This window comes from Neophocaena asiaeorientalis, unplaced genomic scaffold (assembly GCF_003031525.2).
Source record: "Neophocaena asiaeorientalis asiaeorientalis breed wild unplaced genomic scaffold, Neophocaena_asiaeorientalis_V1.1 scaffold230, whole genome shotgun sequence".
Lineage (NCBI taxonomy): Eukaryota > Metazoa > Chordata > Mammalia > Artiodactyla > Phocoenidae > Neophocaena > Neophocaena asiaeorientalis.
Genome location: NW_020175186.1, coordinates 267,107 through 284,851, shown reverse-complemented (window position 1 = coordinate 284,851; position 17,745 = coordinate 267,107). Strand labels below are relative to the sequence as shown.

Below are 17,745 nucleotides of genomic sequence, written 5' to 3'. Positions count from 1 at the left end.
CCCCTGTGCTTTGTGTTCGGCATCTGATAGAGTGTGAAAAGTGTGTTGTTTGAGTGGCCTTAGTCACTAGGAGGTACGTAGAGGCTCCCCGAGAAACCTGACAGTGGCGGTGGGGAAGTGAACTGGACATAGGGAACTTAAGTCATAGTTGCAACCCTGCAGCTGATTGGCAGGAACTACTGTGGGCCATACATTTAACCTCCACCTCTCAAACGGTCCGTTCTCATTTATCCAGCTTGGGTTATGGGTTCGTCTTTTGGTTGGATATTCATGTTTATCATTCAGTGTTAACAGTGTTATGTGTCTAATACTGTTTTATGGTATCCAAAATAATTTTAAAGTATCCTGCAGATAAAAAATTTGCAATCTAGGTGAAACGTAATATCCATGTGAAACAACTAATGAACACGGTATGTCTGGTGTGGATCAGAGAAGTTAAAAATAGAAGTGGGGGGCTTCCCTGGTGGCGCAGTGGTTGAGAGTCCGCCTGCCAATGCAGGGGACATGGGTTCGTGCCCATGTCCGGGAAGATCCCACATGCCGCGGAGTGGCTGGGACCGTGAGCCATGGCCGCTGAGCCTGTGCGTCTGGAGCCTGTGCTCCGCAACGGGAGAGGCCACAACAGTGAGAGACCCGCATACCGCAAAAAAAAAAAAAAAAAGGGAAAGATCTGTGAACTAAAGGCCCTTTCACACATAAAAGTCTGACACGGTACATATTTATTGTAAAAAAGATGAGTGTGGGGCTTCCCTGGTGGCGCAGTGGTTAAGAATCCCCCTGCCAATGCAGGGGACATGGATTGGAGCCCTGGTCCGAGAAGATCCCACATGCCACGGAGCAACTAAGTGCGTGCGCTACAACTACTGAAGCCTGCGAGCCTAGACCTCATGCTCCACAACAAGAGAAGCCACTGCAATGAGAAGCCCGCACACCGCAACAAAGAGTAGCCCCCGCTTGCCGCAACTAGAGAAAAGCCCGTGTGCAGCAACGAAGACCCAACACAAACAAAAATAAATAAAAACAAAAACATTAGGTGTGTACTCAGTCTCTATTAGGTACTGGCAGTACTTCTAGGTACACAACCTTTAGATGTCCTGATTATCATTTCAAACTCAGTGTGTCCTAAACTTAACTCTTTGCCTTCTGCCTCATATTCATTCCTCTTCCTGCATCCCTGTGTGCAAGTGAGTATACCAAGAATACAGCTCTGGATCATCAAGTCCCTACTATGTGCCATTATTTTTTTCTTTTCTTACTTTATTTTTGGCTGCGTTGGGTCTTTGTTGCTGTGCGCAGGCTTTCTCTAGTTGCGGCGAGCGGGGGCTGCTCTTTGTTGTGGTGCACGGGCTTCTCGTTGCGGTGGCTTCTCTTGTTGGCGGAGCACAGGCTGCAGGTGTGCCGGCTTCAGTAGTTGTAGCATGTGGGCTCAGTAGTTGCGGCTTGTGGGCTTTAGAGCACAGGCTCAGTAGTTGTGGCGCATGGGCTTAGTTGCTTCTTGGCATGTGGAATCTTCCTGGACCAGGGCTCAAACCCCTGCTCCCTGCATTGGCAGGCGGATTCTTAACCACTGTGCCACCAGGGAAGCCCAATGTGCCATTATTTTTTGAACAACCAAAATTCCTTAATTCTTTTCAGACATTTCCAAAGTGTGGTTCCAGTGCATCACTCTTGATTTATCTCCTGACACCGTCACTCACACACTGTCTGTCTCAGTCAGGAAAACCTCATGAATCCCCATATTGGTTCCATGTTTTCCCAGTTTCCTTAAAAATTTTCCTTTTCTGCTTTTATACTTCTTTATTACTTATCTTTTTTTTTGGCGGTACGTGGGCCTCTCACTGTTGTGGCCTCTCACAGGCTCCGGATGCGCAGGCCCAGCAGCCATGGCTCACGGGCCCAACCGCTCCGCGGCATGTGGGATCCTCCTGGACTGGGGCACGAACCCGTGTCCCCTGCATCGGCAGGCGGACTCTCAACCACTGCGCCACCAGGGAAGCCCCTATTACTTATCTTTCAAGACCTAGTTTTATACGGTAATTCTGGAGCCTTCTGGCTACTTCACTTCAAGGAGTGAGGGTTCTTTCTTTGAATTCACGTGGCATTTTAATTTTATCTCTTCTACTGACAGAATTACTAGTTTACATGTCTTTTCCTCACCCCTTGCTCTTTACCTAATGTGCATCATGCACTCTGAATTTATTGAATGAAGTAACTTGTGCTATTGTAGCCTAAAGTCAGAGCAAAGAACTAGAGTGAAGGGTAGGATTTGGATAGCAGAGAGGTGCAGATGGAAATGAGTGGGTAATGGAGTTATGTGCACCAGGCACAGATTGCTGATTTTTAGGGAACCGGGATGTAAATAATTATTAGTGAAAAAAAGAATTTTAAATTTATTTGATTACTAGAATGGTACTTTACAGTCTTGTAGTGCTTTTCAAGACCCATTATGAAGGGACTTCCCTAATGGTGCAGTGGTTGAGCATCTGCCTGCCAATTCAGGGGACATGCGTTCGATCCCTAGTCCGGGAAGATCCCACATGCCACAGAGCAACTAAGCCTGTGCGCTACAACTACTGAAACCCACGCTCCTAGAGCCCGTGATCTGCAACAAAGGTAGCCACCGCAATGAGAAGCCCGGGCACCACAACGAGGAGTAGTCCCCACTAAAAAAAAAAAAAAAAAAAAAAGAAAGCCCGCACATAGCAACAAAGACCCAATGCAGCAAAAAATAAATAAAATTAAAAAAAGAAAAGACCCATTCCGAAAATTACTGTCAACATGAAAAGAGAGTCGTTTGGTTCATTTTAGTTTTCTTCTTGTTGGGATTCTGCTTTTTGGGCTTTCCAATCATTTTTTCCCCCTGCCTCATGGTTGTAGTATTCCCTGAAGTAAACAAGATCCCTTTTGAAAGGGATCTTGATTTAGTGGGAAGAGCACTGTATTTGGATCAGAAGACAAGTTCAAATACCAAGATCAGCCCTGCTAAATTCACAGGATTGTTTTGAAGATCAAATGAGGTAAAATCTTGTGAAGGTGCTTTAAGAACCCTAACACTATACAAATGTGAGGAATGGTTATTAATCCCTGATGTTTACAGAGCTAGAGGGTGTAGGCCTTGGAAGAACCCTTAGTGAGCATCTAGTCTATGGGAAAGGCAGTGTGGTATAGTGGAAAGAACAGTTTTTGATATTATACTGACTCTGGTTAGAAATCTAGCCAGGCATTTTGCTACCTTTTGCCTTGAGCAAAATATTTGAGCCTCTGTTTTTATCTAACGTATGGGGATCATAGCATCTACCACCCAGGGTTGTTGTGAGGATTAAATAAAATAATGTATATAAACTGTATAGTACATAGTAGGTGCTTAATAAATATCAAAGTCCCTTCCCTTGATGAGCAGTGTTGGTGTTCCCCTCTCAGATTGGGGGTCCCTTCCTCTTCTCTTAAGCATAACTTCTTGCATCGATATTCTGGAGATTGGTCCCTTCTGGAAGAGCAGGAATAAGAAAGGAACACTTGTGTACTCTTGGTTTTTGTTGGTCTAATTGGTTGGACCTTCTTGCCCAGGGTGCCCAAACAGTAGGCACAGTTGCCGCAACAGACCTTGGGAGTCTGGCATTACAGGAAGAGCCTGGAGACGCTGCTGCATTCAGCGTCCATGCATGGGTAAGGCTTTGTCAGGAAGAATGGTTGCCCAAGGACCCCACAGTGTACTCTCTACCTGAGCACGTGTAGGGGCCTGCCAAGACCTCCTGAGCACCTGGCTTGCTCCCCACGTAAAGGTTACTGGAGAGTGAAGTCTGGATCAGCTCATTCAGACACAAACCACAGGTGAGATAGGCCTTGGCCACCTTCCAAAAGGACAGGACTTCTGTGCTGCAGGGCTACCACACACCTCTGTTGCCTTTACTCCAGTTGGCCCCCTCCTGTTCCAGCCACAGAAGTACTCCCCCCTTGTTGACACTTGCCAAACAATCCCTACTCTCCTAGAAATCTGATCACTGATGACTCACTCCCGTAAGACCTACTATCCTTTTTTCTTTCCAACTATTACAATTTCTCCCCCCCATGTTGTTAATCCTACCAACTCATCACATTGTTCCATCTAGTACTTCTTTTTTTTTTTTAAAGCCCTTCATGACATCTGTTTTTTTAAAAAAATATTTATTTATTTGGTTGCACGGGGTCTTAGTTGCAGCAGGCGGGCTCCTTAGTTGTGACATGAGAACTCTTAGTTATGGCATGCATGTGGAGATCTAGCTCCCTGACCAGGGATTGAACCCACGCCCCCTGCATTGGGAGCGCAGTCTTATCCACTGCACCACCAGGGAAGTCCCCTCATTCTAGTACTTCTGTGGACTACAGGGCCCAGAAACCACAGATCTCCCCAAGCAGTGTGTTCTGACAGAAAGAGCTAGAAAGACACAGGGGTGAGTCTCAGCTCTCCATTTTCTGTTTGGACAAGTTACTTAATCTTCCCAGTGTTTCCAAGTCTATAAGATGTTTGGTAAGACTGACCTCAAGGGTTGTAGTACCAATAATATGAGATAATGTGGGCAAAGCACACAGCCCAGAGCCTGATGATAGGAGTTCAGCAAATTGTGATCTGACCCCCTCCCCCTTCCCCAGGGTGTGCTGGAATTTACCCACTGTGCTTTTTACTTTAAATCCTTTTTGGAACAGGCTCCACAATAAACTAGCAAAACAATAAAATACAGACCTCCTTTTCTCTCTCCTTTCCCCCTTTCTTCTTTCTTCCTCTGCCTTTTCTTTGTGGTCCTTTTCTTCCCTTTCTGTTCTTTATTTCACGTGTGTATGTGTCTGTTATTTCTTTTCTGCTTCACCTACCATACCTTAGCCAGGGTCAGGGAGCAGTTAACCAAGTATTTTCACTGTGAGAATCAAATCAGAAGATAAAAGGAGTCAAAAGAGAAAAGTATTCTAGAATGGAGCCAAGTTTCTCACTTCACGCCCCCAGCGTTAGAAAACACATTATTGGTATAGATCTAAACCATTGTGGGCTAGGTGAAATTTAGGGGGAAGACTCCCTAACCTGTCTTTAGTATGGCCAGATCACCCTTTTCTCCCTTCACATCTTACTGATTTGTTTGCAGTGATGGACTTCAAGGTCAAAAGACAGAACTGTGTCAGGCAGGCCCTTTTGGGTTCCCAGAAGCAGAGGGGGATGAGGCAGTGGGAGGAGAGGCCATAAGGATGGTAGAAAGAGAAATGAACTGTGAGAGGATGGCAGAATTGGAGCTCCTTGGGCTAGAGACCTTGACCAAATCATTCTCCTTTCTGCTTCCTTATTTCTCTCTTTATGAAATGAATAATTATCACATGTCTTGTAAGGCGGTTAGGAGGATCAAATATAAAAGTGCTCATGAAATGTGAAATAGTTAAACTGCTGCTTAGATGAAACGTCATAATTTACATTTATTCAACTACAGAGCACCTATTTCACGACATCCATTGCTAGGCACTGGAAAAACAAAGATAAAAAGGGTCTTTCTAAGAAACTCAAAAGCTAGAGGGTATTTTTAGGATAATGGGTACAATGGGGTCTTTAGACAGTGGACCTAAAGACTTAAGAACTAGAATTGGCCTAAAGATAGGTATGATCAAGCTACTGAAAGTGCAGAGGGATAATAACAGTCTCAACATACCTTCAGTAGGTGTGCCCCAAACTTTCTACGGTGTGTGTCACCAAGGTGAGGGCTGAAGCAGTTCAAATGCTCCATGAGCAGGAGGAAGCCATGGGACGACGTGGAGGGTCCCCTCAGAGAATGGAGCCTCTTCAGTATCGGAAACCACAGGAAACCAGGTCAATGCGTGGGGCCCACTCCCTCAGCTCCAGGGCTCAGCTATGAGACCTGCGGCTTCCTGAGCAGACTGTACTGATGAGTGGATCCTGGAAGCTGGAGGCCCTTTGGCAGAAGTGCTGGAACTGGCCAACGGGTAGAGAGAGAAAGCTGGACCCTAGTCCTGAAAGTCAGCCAGGTGGGAGCCAGGATGCACAGGGGGACATGTGAGGTTTACGTGCTTTTTTGTTCTGCCCACCTCTAAGTGGTGCATCAGTCACCTCGGTCTCCAGCACCCACTGCAGAGAAGTGCTTCATGGCTCTGTCAGTCTTTTAAGTGAGAGGATGAAGCACGTGTCCAGGGGAGATTCAAGGCCAGGAGCACGCTAAGGGGCGGGTCTGATCTGCAGGGTGTTGCAGGAGTAGGAGGAGTTACGAAGTGGGTGCAGCCGCCATCCATCCCCCTGACCCTGTGCCGGCCTCTTGCCTGTTATTTCTCTGCCAGAGCAGGAGCCCCCTTGCCCTCCAGGTAGGGGAGTAGGGTTTTCTGGGGGGCAAGTGTCCTTCAGTCCCTCCACTTGGAGGAGAAGGAATGTGGCCTGGCTGGCTGGTTGGGCTTGAGGAGGAGCTTTGGGGCAGGGCGGGGCAGGGGCAGGCTGAGGCGAGGGCTCCTGCTGGCACTGCACTCCCTGCTGCTGCACGGCAAGGCCCTGCCACTCACCTTCAGGAGGCGCAGCCATGTTCTGGATACCCTGATCCCTCGGAAGCCCATGGGGAGCACCGGACTGGCAGCCCTGCTCCTGCCTCTCGTCCAGCTGCTCCTTGGCCTGTCTGCCTCTGCTAGTATTGGCTGCCCCTACCTTCCCAGCTGGAGCACCCTCTGTCTGCTGGCGTCCCACATGGTAAGGTGTGCCTGCTGCTGCTGGGTGGGGACACCTGGCTGGCACAGGCTGGTACAGCTCCCCACTCTCCGCCTGTCCTTTCCTGCTACCCAAGTCCCTGAGCTCTGGTGGCAGCCTCAGTGTGTTCTCTACATCGTCTTGAAGGGATGGATAGTCAAGGTCCTGGTGCACTGAGGGCCTGGGCAGGGTGGAGCTGGGAAGAAAAGCGCCAGAGTGGATGGGCTATTGGCTTCTGCAGACCCCGAAATTAGGTGATGTGAGGCAAAGACCCCAGGGAGAATGCTCCTCGTGGGAATACCTACTAATTATACTTCTGTCCTTTCTTTTCCCTATTGGGCCCTGTGCCTTCAGGATGACAGTTTCACTGGTGAGTCTCATTCCCTGCCCTGCTCCTCTTCCCCATTCTCCCATTCTAATTTTTGGTTCTCAACCTGGGAAGTAGCATAGTATCAAAGAAAAAACACAAGGTGAGCCTGGATTTGCGTTGTAATTCTGCCGCATACTCCATGCGTGGCTTCAGGCAGTGCACGGTTTCTGAAGGGTATAGCAGTGCGGCAGAAATGATTATACAATGAAAACAGCTGTCCCTGAGCTGTGGGGAGGATTAAATGAGAGCCAGGTAAGTCTCCAGGCACTCTCCCTTAATTGGTCCCTCAGCAGTCAGTAATACAACAATGATCCTTCCTGTTTTAGGGTACATTTTGTTATACTTCGTAAGGCATTTTCCCACGCATCATGTTACTTGATCTTGACAGCAGCTCCACTTTATGAATGATGAAGCTGAGACTTAGAGGAGTCTGTAACTTGCCCCAGGTCAGTCAGCCAGGATGTAAGTGGCAGAGCTCAGCCTCAAGTCCAACTTTTCTGAGGCAGGAGGGAACTCCTGGGACCTTACCATTTGATTTCCTTTTCATCTTTCACAGGAAGGTCTGCCCAGATTCCTCGCCATACCCTATCGGCCTTTCCCCCCTCCCCAAAGCCTTGGCGTGCTTGGCTCTGCCACTGCCCCTGCTGTTGGTGCCTGCATCTGGTGTCAGATCCTTCGGGTATGAGAAACAGTCCTTTGGGCCATTCTTAGTGGAGATTGGAATTTGGGGGGGCCCCTAGGCTGACGCTAGTAAAACATATCCTACTAGAAGAGATGTTTGTCCTGTTGTCGACCTCAGCAGAGAGTTAGGCCCTCCTAAAAGAGCACACACCATGATTGATATTTGTGAGTTCAGTTGTATCGTTTTGTGAAGGTGTTTCTCCTTTCAGCTGGTACCAATTCTTGGGATTAAAATGTTTTAGTTCTATGAGTTTACTATTTTTACCTTCTATCTGTAAAGTAAGATCTGTCTTATTCAACTCTACATTTTCATTGCCTAGCTCAGTGCCTGGGGCATACTAAATGCCCACATACTGCTTAAGAATTGACAGTTTTTAATTGTTCACTGTTATAAATAATGCTACCATGAACATCTTTGTATATACATAGTTTTTCTCTACTTAAGAAGAGAAAAGCCTTTTTTGATTGTATCATAACTTAGGACTAAAGAAGTTTGCGATCATTACCCTCCCTGATCTAAAATGACTGACTGTCCAACACTGGGTCACATCTCCAGGTAGCGGAGGGGCCGTGAAGGGCTGGATAGTAAATGTGTCCTTCCCTGTGCAGGTCTTCAGTGGGACTGGCTCCACCTCCTGGTGCAGAAATCCAAAAAGTCTTACAAGTTCCGGTTCTGTAGGAGGCACACGATGCCAGCATCTGCTCAGGTACTCTCCCTGCCAGTTCCAGCCCTTCCCTATACCCCACAGCCCTTCTCTTTCTGGCTTCTCATTCTGTTCTCCAGCCATAAAAGAGATGGAAAGAGTGGAGCTCAAGAAGACTGTTCTGTCCATTACACAGTTAGGGACACTGAGCCTTAAAGGTTGAGCAGCTCGCCTGTGGTGCCCTGGATTCCAGAGACAGGAATAGAAGCCAGAGTTCCTGATTCCTGGCCTGAGACCAGCCCAGCCTTGCTCTCTGCCTGCAGAGGAAGCTGCTAAGTAGCCGTTGCCTGTCTGAGAAGGGCCATCACATCTCCGTCCCCTCCCCAGACACCTCCCACAAGGGGCTGCGTTCCAAAAGAACCCAACCTGCAGATCCAGAGAAAGGGGAAGTTCTCTCCAAACGTGGCTCACAAAGGCTTGGAGGTAGGCACATCGTGTGACTGGAGATGGTGGAGCCAAGTAGTGGTACCTGTGCTAAGGCCAAAAGACAAGGCCACCAAGTCCCCCTTCTCCCCAGGGCCTGAGTTCTCCTTTGACTTGCTGCCTGAGGCACGGGTTATTCAAGTGACCATTCCTCCAGGCCCTGAGGTCAGTGTGCGTCTTTGCCACCAGTGGGCACTGGAGTGTGAGGAGCTGAGCCGTCCCTTTGATGCCCAGGTATGGAGGGCCATCTGCCTGTAAAAGCCAAATCACACAGGGCTGGAGTGAAAGGACCTACCCATTATACAGATGGGGAGACTGAGTCCCAGAGAGAGGTGGTGATTGTCCAAGACTTCCTTACAAGTCTGAAGTGCCTAGCATGAAGACTTCTTTGGTCTAGGCAGAGAACACAGGGGGCCTTGTCTCCTGGCAGGAGAGGAAGGAAAGGGCAGGCAGAGACCTGCGCCAGCCATGAATGCCTAGCAGAGAAATGGATATGGCACTTACCCCCAGTGAGGACCCTCAGTGAGATTCAGGTTGCATTAAGAGGACTTTTCAGTTCCCCCAAGAAGCTGTTCTCCTGAGAAAATAACAAAATGGTCACATCTGTCTTGGTACCCTTCCATCTCCCTCCCTTTTGTCACTGCTCCTCAGAGAATGAGATGTCCCCTATTCTTCCAGTCTAGGCCCTGACACTCCACCTCAACCTCCAGTTGTCACGGATGCCCTTGTATACAGTTGGTACCATTTGAAGGGACTGGCGCTGTACCCGAGTCCCTCAGTTCTCCACATTTAAAATGGTGATGATGCCTCCCAAGATCACCATGATGCTAGCATTTAATTAATTGAGTTGGTGCTTCTAGCACCTAGCACTCCCCCTGGCATATAGTAGGGGCTCAATAAATGTATATTCCTTTCCCCATCTCCTCACCACTCCCCTCATTCCATATATTGAGACACCTAGAGCAGATGGTCAGATTACAGGGCAGAGCCCCCCTGAGAAGAAATGTCTCAAAGAAATGTCTCAGATAAGAGGAAAAGTAGGGTATGTGGTGACCAAGGTCCCAGTTTTCTCCTGCCGTTTTCCAGGGTGCCTCTGCTCTTTCTCAGGCCCCTCTTCTTCTCTTCCTTTGCTGCTTTGTCCACAGAAAATTGTGTCTGGGGGCTGCACTGTAGACCTGCCTTATGAATTCCTTCTGCCCTGTCTGTGCATCGAGGTGAGCAGAGGAAAAGGTGTGGGTGGTCCATGGCTTCACTCCTAGGCCACCCAGATAGCACCATTGGTCAAGCATATCTCCACTAAGTCAGGTTTTAAAAGGGCTGATGTTAACGAGATGCTAGGGAAGACTGGTGCCAGCCTGACAGTGAGCCACACACAGAGCCAGGGATGGAGGTGTCCTGCTGACCATGGCACATTCCTGGGGGTGGGTCCAACCTCAGCCCCACCCAGACCCAGCTTGCCTTTGTTGAGACCCGACCTCAGCCCACAGAGGCAGAATAGACAGCTGCCTTCACTGGGTGTTCTGAGCTGTCACAGTGGGGGCTCGTGGCCACTGCAAGGCTCCATATGGCCCCAGAAGTCTCACCCCCACTAGCCCTGCATGGAAGTCCTCCTCCTCTCCTTGTAAGACTGAGGTGCCTAGCATTAAGACTTCTTTGGACTAGACAGGAAAGGCGGAGGCCTTGTCACCCAGGAGGAGACAAAAGGGAGGGTGCAGGCAGAGACCTGGAGCGGGGAGCACCTGCCAGGGGGATAACATTGGGTGTTGGGCTTTCAGAGGGAGGGGCCCTATGGGGCACTCAGCGCCTTAGGAATCGCTGAGAGTGGAGGCCAGGGAAGGCCAAAGTTGAGGAATGTGGACCTCATGATTTGCCTCTTTGTGGGGATACGTTCTCCTCTCCGGGAGAAGAGGACTCAGCCCCTCACCCACTGATCTTGCTCCTATAGTCTGGGGTTCCTCCCTGAGTGCCAAGTGCCACCCACCGTTGCCCACACCCCACACTTCTTCCCCTCCTCGGTGCCCTGCCAGCTCAGGCAGCTTGCATCTGGGCAAGGTCAAGCCAGAATGAGTTTCAAGTCTGAGTGATGTAGGGAAAGCCATTCCTCTGACCCTTCTTCCCTCCTCCCCTGTCCCCTCAGGTGTCCTACCTGCAAGAAGACACCGTGAGGCACAAAAAATGTCCCTTCCAGAGCTGGCCTGAAGCCTGTGAGTGCTACTCATGTGACTCTTGTGCATGCACAGCTTCTCTCTGTCTCTCTCTCCCCCACAAACGTACACGTACATGCACATACACACACACGCACTTGCACACCCTCTACACCTGTGTTGGAGAAAGTCCCCAGAAGGCATGCAGGCACTTTCTCTGGAGTCAGTGGGGGCAAGTCATGGGCTACCATGTCTAGCAATCAGCCTGCCAATAAATCAGAGCATTGAACATTGTACTAGCACTGTTCAGAAATATCTACCCCAGGAGGTAATGTCCTAAGAAGGTGGACCAGAGGACCCGGGCTCACACCCCAACTCTGCCACTTACTCTTCTCTGAGCCTCAGTTTCCTCATCTGTAAACTAATGATACTTGTCCTGCCTCACTTTCCAACTCCTTGTGAGGCTGGAGTTCAATGTTATATGCGAAAGTGGTCGGTGACATCTATGCATGCTGTTGAGCCCAACTTGCAGAGACAGGATTCTCAGACGTGACAGATGAATAGCTCACAGCATCCTATGGTCCAGGGCAGGGTGCTAATTAAGGAATAGGCTGTAAGGCGTGAACTCAGGGGAGGGAGAAGCCCATGACGGCTGTCCATGAGTAGAAAAGGTCTCCTAAAGGGAGTGACACCTGAGCTGGGCTCAGAAAATGCGCAGGATTTAGAAAGGAGAGAAGGGAGGGGAAAGCATTCCTGATTCTGAGAGGAACATAAGCAAAGATATGAAGATTTTGAGTTTGGGGAGCAGCAAGGGGTTGGCCAGAATGGAGGTGCAGGAAGGAGAGGAGACAGCTAAATAGAAGAGGCAACAGGAGGGGCAGGAGGAGGCATGCTCGTTTATCAGGCACCTAGGCAGACCAGGGCTGTGCCAGGCTCCCTCACAACTATCATCTCCGGATGCTCTGGGGATGGGGCTCAGGCCTCCTGGGCCTCACTCTCTGCCCCTGCTGCCTGCCCAGATGGCTCGGACTTCTGGGAGTCGGTGAGCTTTACTGACCACAGCCAGCACAGCCAGATGGTCATGGCCCTGACACTCCGCTGCCCACTGAAGCTGGACGCCTCCCTCTGCCAGAGGCGGGGCTGGCACACCCTCTGCGAAGACGTCCCCAATGCCACGGCTCGAGAGTCAGAGGGGGTGAGACGGCCTCCCTAGGACCTGGGTGGGCAGGGCTGGGGCCCAGGGCCCTGCTCCCTAACTCCCTTCTCCCACCACAGTGGTATGTCTTGGAGAAGGTGGACTTGCACCCCCAGCTCTGCTTCAAGGTACAAGCATGGGCAACATGGGAGGGGGAAGGGTGTGCATGGTGCCTGGAGCTTGCTGACTTGCCATTCTTGGATTTCTCAGTTCTCTTTTGGAAACAGCAGCCACGTTGAATGCCCCCACCAGACATTCGGTGAGCCAATAAGTGACCCTGGCTGGGACCCCTTCCCACCATTTCACCCTCATGCAACTGCGGCAAAGCCAAACTCTATCCCTGCCCTGACTTCTCTGTTAACTGCAGCCCGGCTTCTATCACCTCCCACAAACCATCATCTATTACATGATGCCCTTTCCTACCCCCTGGCAGCCCCATCCTGGAACGTGAGCATGGATACCCAGGCCCAGCAGCTGGTCCTTCACTTCTCCTCAAGGATGCCCGCCACCTTCAGTGCTGCCTGGAGCCACTCAGGCTTGGGGCAGGACAGCATGGTGCCCCCTGTGTACAACGTCAGCCAGGTATGGCCTAGCCAGGGCTTGGCCCCCACTAGAACCTGTTGATTAGAGCACAGCAGGTGGAGGCAAGCAAATCTCTTACAACATCTGGTTATTTATTTACTTGGCCAGGCTTTGTTCAGCTGCCTCCTCTGCCAGTCATTGGGGTCTTCAATGGAGCAGTTTCTAATCCTTTTCTTTTTTATTTTTTATAAACTTATTTTTATTTATTTATTTTTGGCTGTGTTGGATCTTCGTTGCTGTGCGCGGGTTTTCTCTAGTCGCGGCGAGTGGGCTCAGTAGTTGTGGCTCACGGGCTCAGTAGTTGTGGCTCACGGGCTTAGTTGCTCCGCAGCATGTGGGATCTTCCCAGACCAGAGCTCGAACCCGTGTTCCTTGCATTGGCAGGCAGATTCTTAACCACTGCGCCACCAGGGCAGTCCCTCTAATCCTTTTCGATTTTGAACCTACAGGGATAAACAGAGACAAGAGACTGGCCCTCCCACTCCCAGCTGTTCTCTGGCCCACTCGAACTCCCACCACATTTTATATTGATGCCTTCTCTTGAACCAGCTGTCCTCTACCACTACTCTCCTGCCTTCCTCCACAAGGCTCCTGGCAGACGTTCTCTATCTTTGGGAGGCAGAGCCCCAGGAGGCTGAAGTGCTCTTCGCAGAATACTGTAAACTACTGACAGATTTAACTCTATCATGTGAACTAACAGCAGTTTGACTAGCAGACTCTCTTCTGTGTATCTGACATAAAAACCACCATCAAATGTATCCGCAGGGCTTCCCTGGTGGCACAGTGGTTGAGAGTCCGCCTGCCGATGCAGGGGACACAGGTTCGTGCCCCGGTCCGGGAAGATCCCACATGCCGCGGAGCGGCTGGGCCCGTGATCCATGGCCGCTGAGCCTGCGCGTCCGGAGCCTGTGCTCCGCAATGGGAGAGGCCACAACAGTGAGAGGCCCGTGTACCACAAAAAAAAAAAAAAAAAAAAAAAAAAAAAAATGTATCCGCAAAACCACAGCACCAAGCTGACTAAGCATAGCTAGCTTGTTTCAGTTCTTTCTTACTTACATGCAGCTTGTTTATTTGTTTTGTATTCTGTGAGGGCTCCCAAGCCTACAGGTGGTAGGAAATGCTTAAGATTTAAGACGAAACCATGCTTAAGATTTACGACAAAGTCATGTGGGATAACTTAAGATTGAGAGCTAAATCCATGGACTCATTTATTTTTGTGAGTTGAGAACGTCATTGAGTTTCACCACGATTTGAGAGCCACTGCATCAGCACCTGCTCACAGCTGGCTGGAGAATGGGGTCTGGGGCAGGGCTGGGGTCTGGGGCAGGTGGTGGAGGGTATTCCCAAAGGGTGGAGACTGATCAGCTCTCCAACCAGCACCCAGAGCACAGGGTGAAGCCACACCCTTGCCTGTGGACAGATGGCAGTCAGTTCAGCATGCATTTATTGAGTGCCTACTCTGTTCCCACTCTGTATGAGGCCCTGGGAGATACAAGAAAAGTATATAACACAGTCTGCCCCTAAGGAGTCCATAATGTAATAACAGCTACTACTACTAAATGAATACACATTGCACTGTGTATTTTTAAATATTTATTTATTTATTTATTTTGGCTGTGCCGTGTCTTAGTTGCGGCACATGGGATCTTTTAGTTGCAGCATGTGACTTCTTAGTTGCGGCCTGCGGACTCTTAGTTGTGGCATGCAGACTTTTAGTTGCCTGCATGCAGGATCTAGTTTCCTGACTAGGGATGGAACCTGGGCCCCCTGCATTGGGAGCGTGGAGTCTTACCCACTGGACCACCAGGGAAGTCCCTGTACTTTGTATTATAAAGGGGGTTCACCTGCATATTCCCATTTGATGCTTTCAGTAACCCAGTAAAACAAGGATTATTATCTGTCACACACAAATGAAGAAACTAAGGCTCAAGGAGAAAGGAAGTCTCTCTCCATGCAAAGATCCCACAGCTAGGAACCACAAAGGCAATAGTTAAGCCTGACTTTGTTAGCTGTGGTCTCCTGACTCTACAACTTACGTTCTTTCCAATGGACAAGCTGCCCCTTCAGGTGCGCAGAACAGAGAAGGGAGGCAGCATATAATTAGCCTCCTGGTTTGTGAGCTGCTAGAGGACAGAGACAATGTCCATGCCCACCTTGTCTCCTCAGGGGCTGGCACAGAGTAGGCACCCAGAGTATGTTTGTTGACGAGTGCCTGATTGCCTGATTAATGTTTATCTGTGCAGCAGTTCAGATCTGGGAATGATCAGCGGGATCTGGGAATGAAGCCTGGGAAGGCTTCTTGTCAGGGGTAGCACTTGGCCCTAAGCCTGGGTAGGCTTTGGGTAGGGGTGGTAGGTAGAAAGGAGGAACACAGCAATGGGCAAAGACTCAGGGGCTGGACAGAGCCAGATCTGCCTCTATGGGGACAGTCATTCTGCTCTTTTTTCCCACAGACTCAGGGCTCAAGCTCAGTGACACTAGACCTCATCGTTCCCTTCCTGAGGCCAGGGGGCTGTGTCCTGGTAAGGAATCCTGCCCTCACTCTGCTGCATATACCCCCCTGTCATCTATACCACAGGTGACACATGGGGCAAATCCAGTCCATAAAAATGTTTGACAGCCAGCACGGTGTTCAAAATTGGAATTAGTTGCCACCACTTAAATATTGGGAGATGTCACATTTTAAAAAGTTGATTTCCGGCGTCTCTTGAAAAAAATCAGAAAACCTGGTGCTTTGTTTCCACGTTCAGGTATGGTGATCATGGGCTGGAGCTCAGCGGTGTCTGATTACTTCAGTCAGAGCCTGTGCCTTCCACGTCCTCATGGATGCTCTGGTTAACTTTGGGTTTACTTCCTTTCTTTTTTGATGTGGACCATTTTTTTAAAGTCTTTATTGAATTTGTTACAATATTGCTTCTGCTTTATGTTTTGGTTTTTTGGTCCTGAGGCATGTGGGATCTTAGCTCACTGACCAGGATTGAACCCGCACCCCCTGCATTGGAAGGCAAAGTCTTAACCACTGGACCGCCAGGGAAGTCCCTGGGTTTACTTTCTGAGTTTGCCACTCTTGACCTTGTTCTGTGCCCAGCCAGAGCTGGACCAGACACAAACCCTGTGCTGGAGGAATTCCCTATCCAGGGGGATTCCCCTTCACTATCCCCATGCCTTATTCAACTTCCCCTGGGAGGAGGGTTTACCCTGGCTTACAGGGATTGGGGGGCTCTGTGCCCTCAGGTGTGGAGGTCAGATGTCCAGTTTGCCTGGAAGCACCTCCTGTGTCCGGATGGTGAGTTCTTGGGAGGGGGAGGGGGAGTGAGAGGGAGGTTGGGCACTGAGGAGCCGGGCTTGGCCTCACCCTTCTTGACTCAGTCTCTCATAGGCTCCTGGGGCTCTTGATCCTGGTACTGCTGGCCTTCACCACCCTACTGGGTGTTCTTCTGGTGCTCACCTGCCAGCGCCCACTGTCAGGTAAGCTCACTGGGGGTAACCTGGGGATTCAGACTTCCTTGGCTCCTAGGCCAGTTGCCCCCATCCCTCCCCCGCCCAGGCTCCCTTCCGAAAGAGCCTTGTCCCTGCCGCTGCACCCCCTTGTCTGTTACCGAAGGCGGTGAGTCTCATGCCCCCTAGTGGGAAGGAATGGTTAAGGCAGGGCAAAGGTCCTTCTGCAGGTGGTTCACTGCACCAGTCTCTAGGCCAGACGCTAGTGGGGCGGAAATCCAGCCTGCGCTGCACCTGGCGCCCTAGCCCTCTCCTCTTCCTGGGCACCTTTATCTAATTAGCCCAAAGGCGCCCTATAGGCCTGTAGGCTAAAGCTGCCTTGGGTACCCATCCCCAGCGCAGATGAAGAAAGGGGTGGTGGTGGAGTTAACCGTATCATGTAGCCCTGAGGCCTGGGAGGAAAGGGCTGGGCTGTCCCTTAACCCCCCGACCCTATTCATCTGTTGCTCCACCCCCAGGCCCAGGTCGAGCGCGGCCGGTGCTGCTCCTGCACGTGGCGGACTCCGAGGCGCAGCGGCGCCTGGTGGGAGCGCTGGCTGAACTGCTGCGGGCCGCGCTGGGCGGCGGGCGCGACGTGATCGTGGACCTGTGGGAGGGCACGCGGGTGGCGCGCGTGGGCCCGCTGCCGTGGCTCCCTGCTCCGCGCCGCCCCGCGCCCGCTGCCGCTGCTCGCTTACTTCAGTCGCCTCTGCGCCAAAGGCGACATTCCTCCGCCCCTGCGCGCCCTGCCCCGCTACCGCCTGCTTCAAGACCTGCCGCGCCTGCTGCGGGCGCTGGACGCGCGGACTGCTACTCAAGCCACCAGCTGGGGCCGCCTCGCGGCCCGGCCGTGCCTGCGGGGTCGCGTGGAGCTGTGCCGCCAGCTGGAACGCGAGGCCGCCAAACTTGCCGATCAAGGCTGAGCAGAGCTCACCGCAGTCCAGATGTCTGTGGCCGCAGGCCTAGGGGCACTGGCTGGAAGCCCCGAATGAGGCTTCTACCCTGGAATGGTTGGATGCCTCCTAGGGGCCACTGGCCACAAAGCCTTACGCTACCTCCCAGCCCGGGAGCGGGGCATCACACTCACTGTCCCAGCCCGTTCCCCACGTTCCCCCAGGGTCCAGTCTCTTCCTCATGCTTATGCTTGAGGGTTCTCTCCCTCAGAGCCCCCAGGGAGAGTCACTCTTTCCTGGGAACTCCTCTGACCTCAGTGCTGTTGTGAGTGGGGGATCGTCCCACTTCCTCTCTCCGAAATTCCAGAGAATAGTCATCTGCACGTGCTCCAGTCCAGGCCAGAGAGGTTGGGACAGGGGTTGGGGAGGCAGGAGACATGGCAGCTCTGAGTGGGAGGTGGCTGCAGAGGGGGTGGGGGGACAGAAACCCCTTTGGGAGCCAGGGATCTCCCTTTTCCAGACCGGGGCCCTGCCCAGAGTGGGAGGAAGGGAGGGAGGGAGGGCTCTGGACCCAGG

At 51.1% G+C, this 17,745-nt stretch overlaps 1 protein-coding gene across 1 annotated transcript; it reads left to right on the top strand.

Annotated features, from left to right (window-relative positions):
• The first annotated feature begins 5,791 nt into the window (after positions 1 to 5,791).
• IL17RE (interleukin 17 receptor E) lies at positions 5,792 to 17,641 on the top strand. Its single transcript, XM_024764707.1, is given in 19 exon segments — positions 5,792 to 5,824; positions 6,212 to 6,330; positions 6,529 to 6,703; positions 7,055 to 7,070; positions 7,627 to 7,749; positions 8,361 to 8,458; positions 8,719 to 8,878; positions 8,973 to 9,112; positions 10,024 to 10,092; positions 11,016 to 11,082; positions 12,042 to 12,217; positions 12,298 to 12,345; positions 12,428 to 12,476; positions 12,651 to 12,799; positions 15,253 to 15,321; positions 16,034 to 16,085; positions 16,169 to 16,267; positions 16,756 to 16,930; positions 16,932 to 17,641. Coding segments are annotated over 17 exon segments (1,890 nt in total). The 5' UTR covers positions 5,792 to 5,824; positions 6,212 to 6,330; positions 6,529 to 6,571; the 3' UTR covers positions 17,200 to 17,641.
• The last annotated feature ends 104 nt before the right edge of the window (positions 17,642 to 17,745 follow it).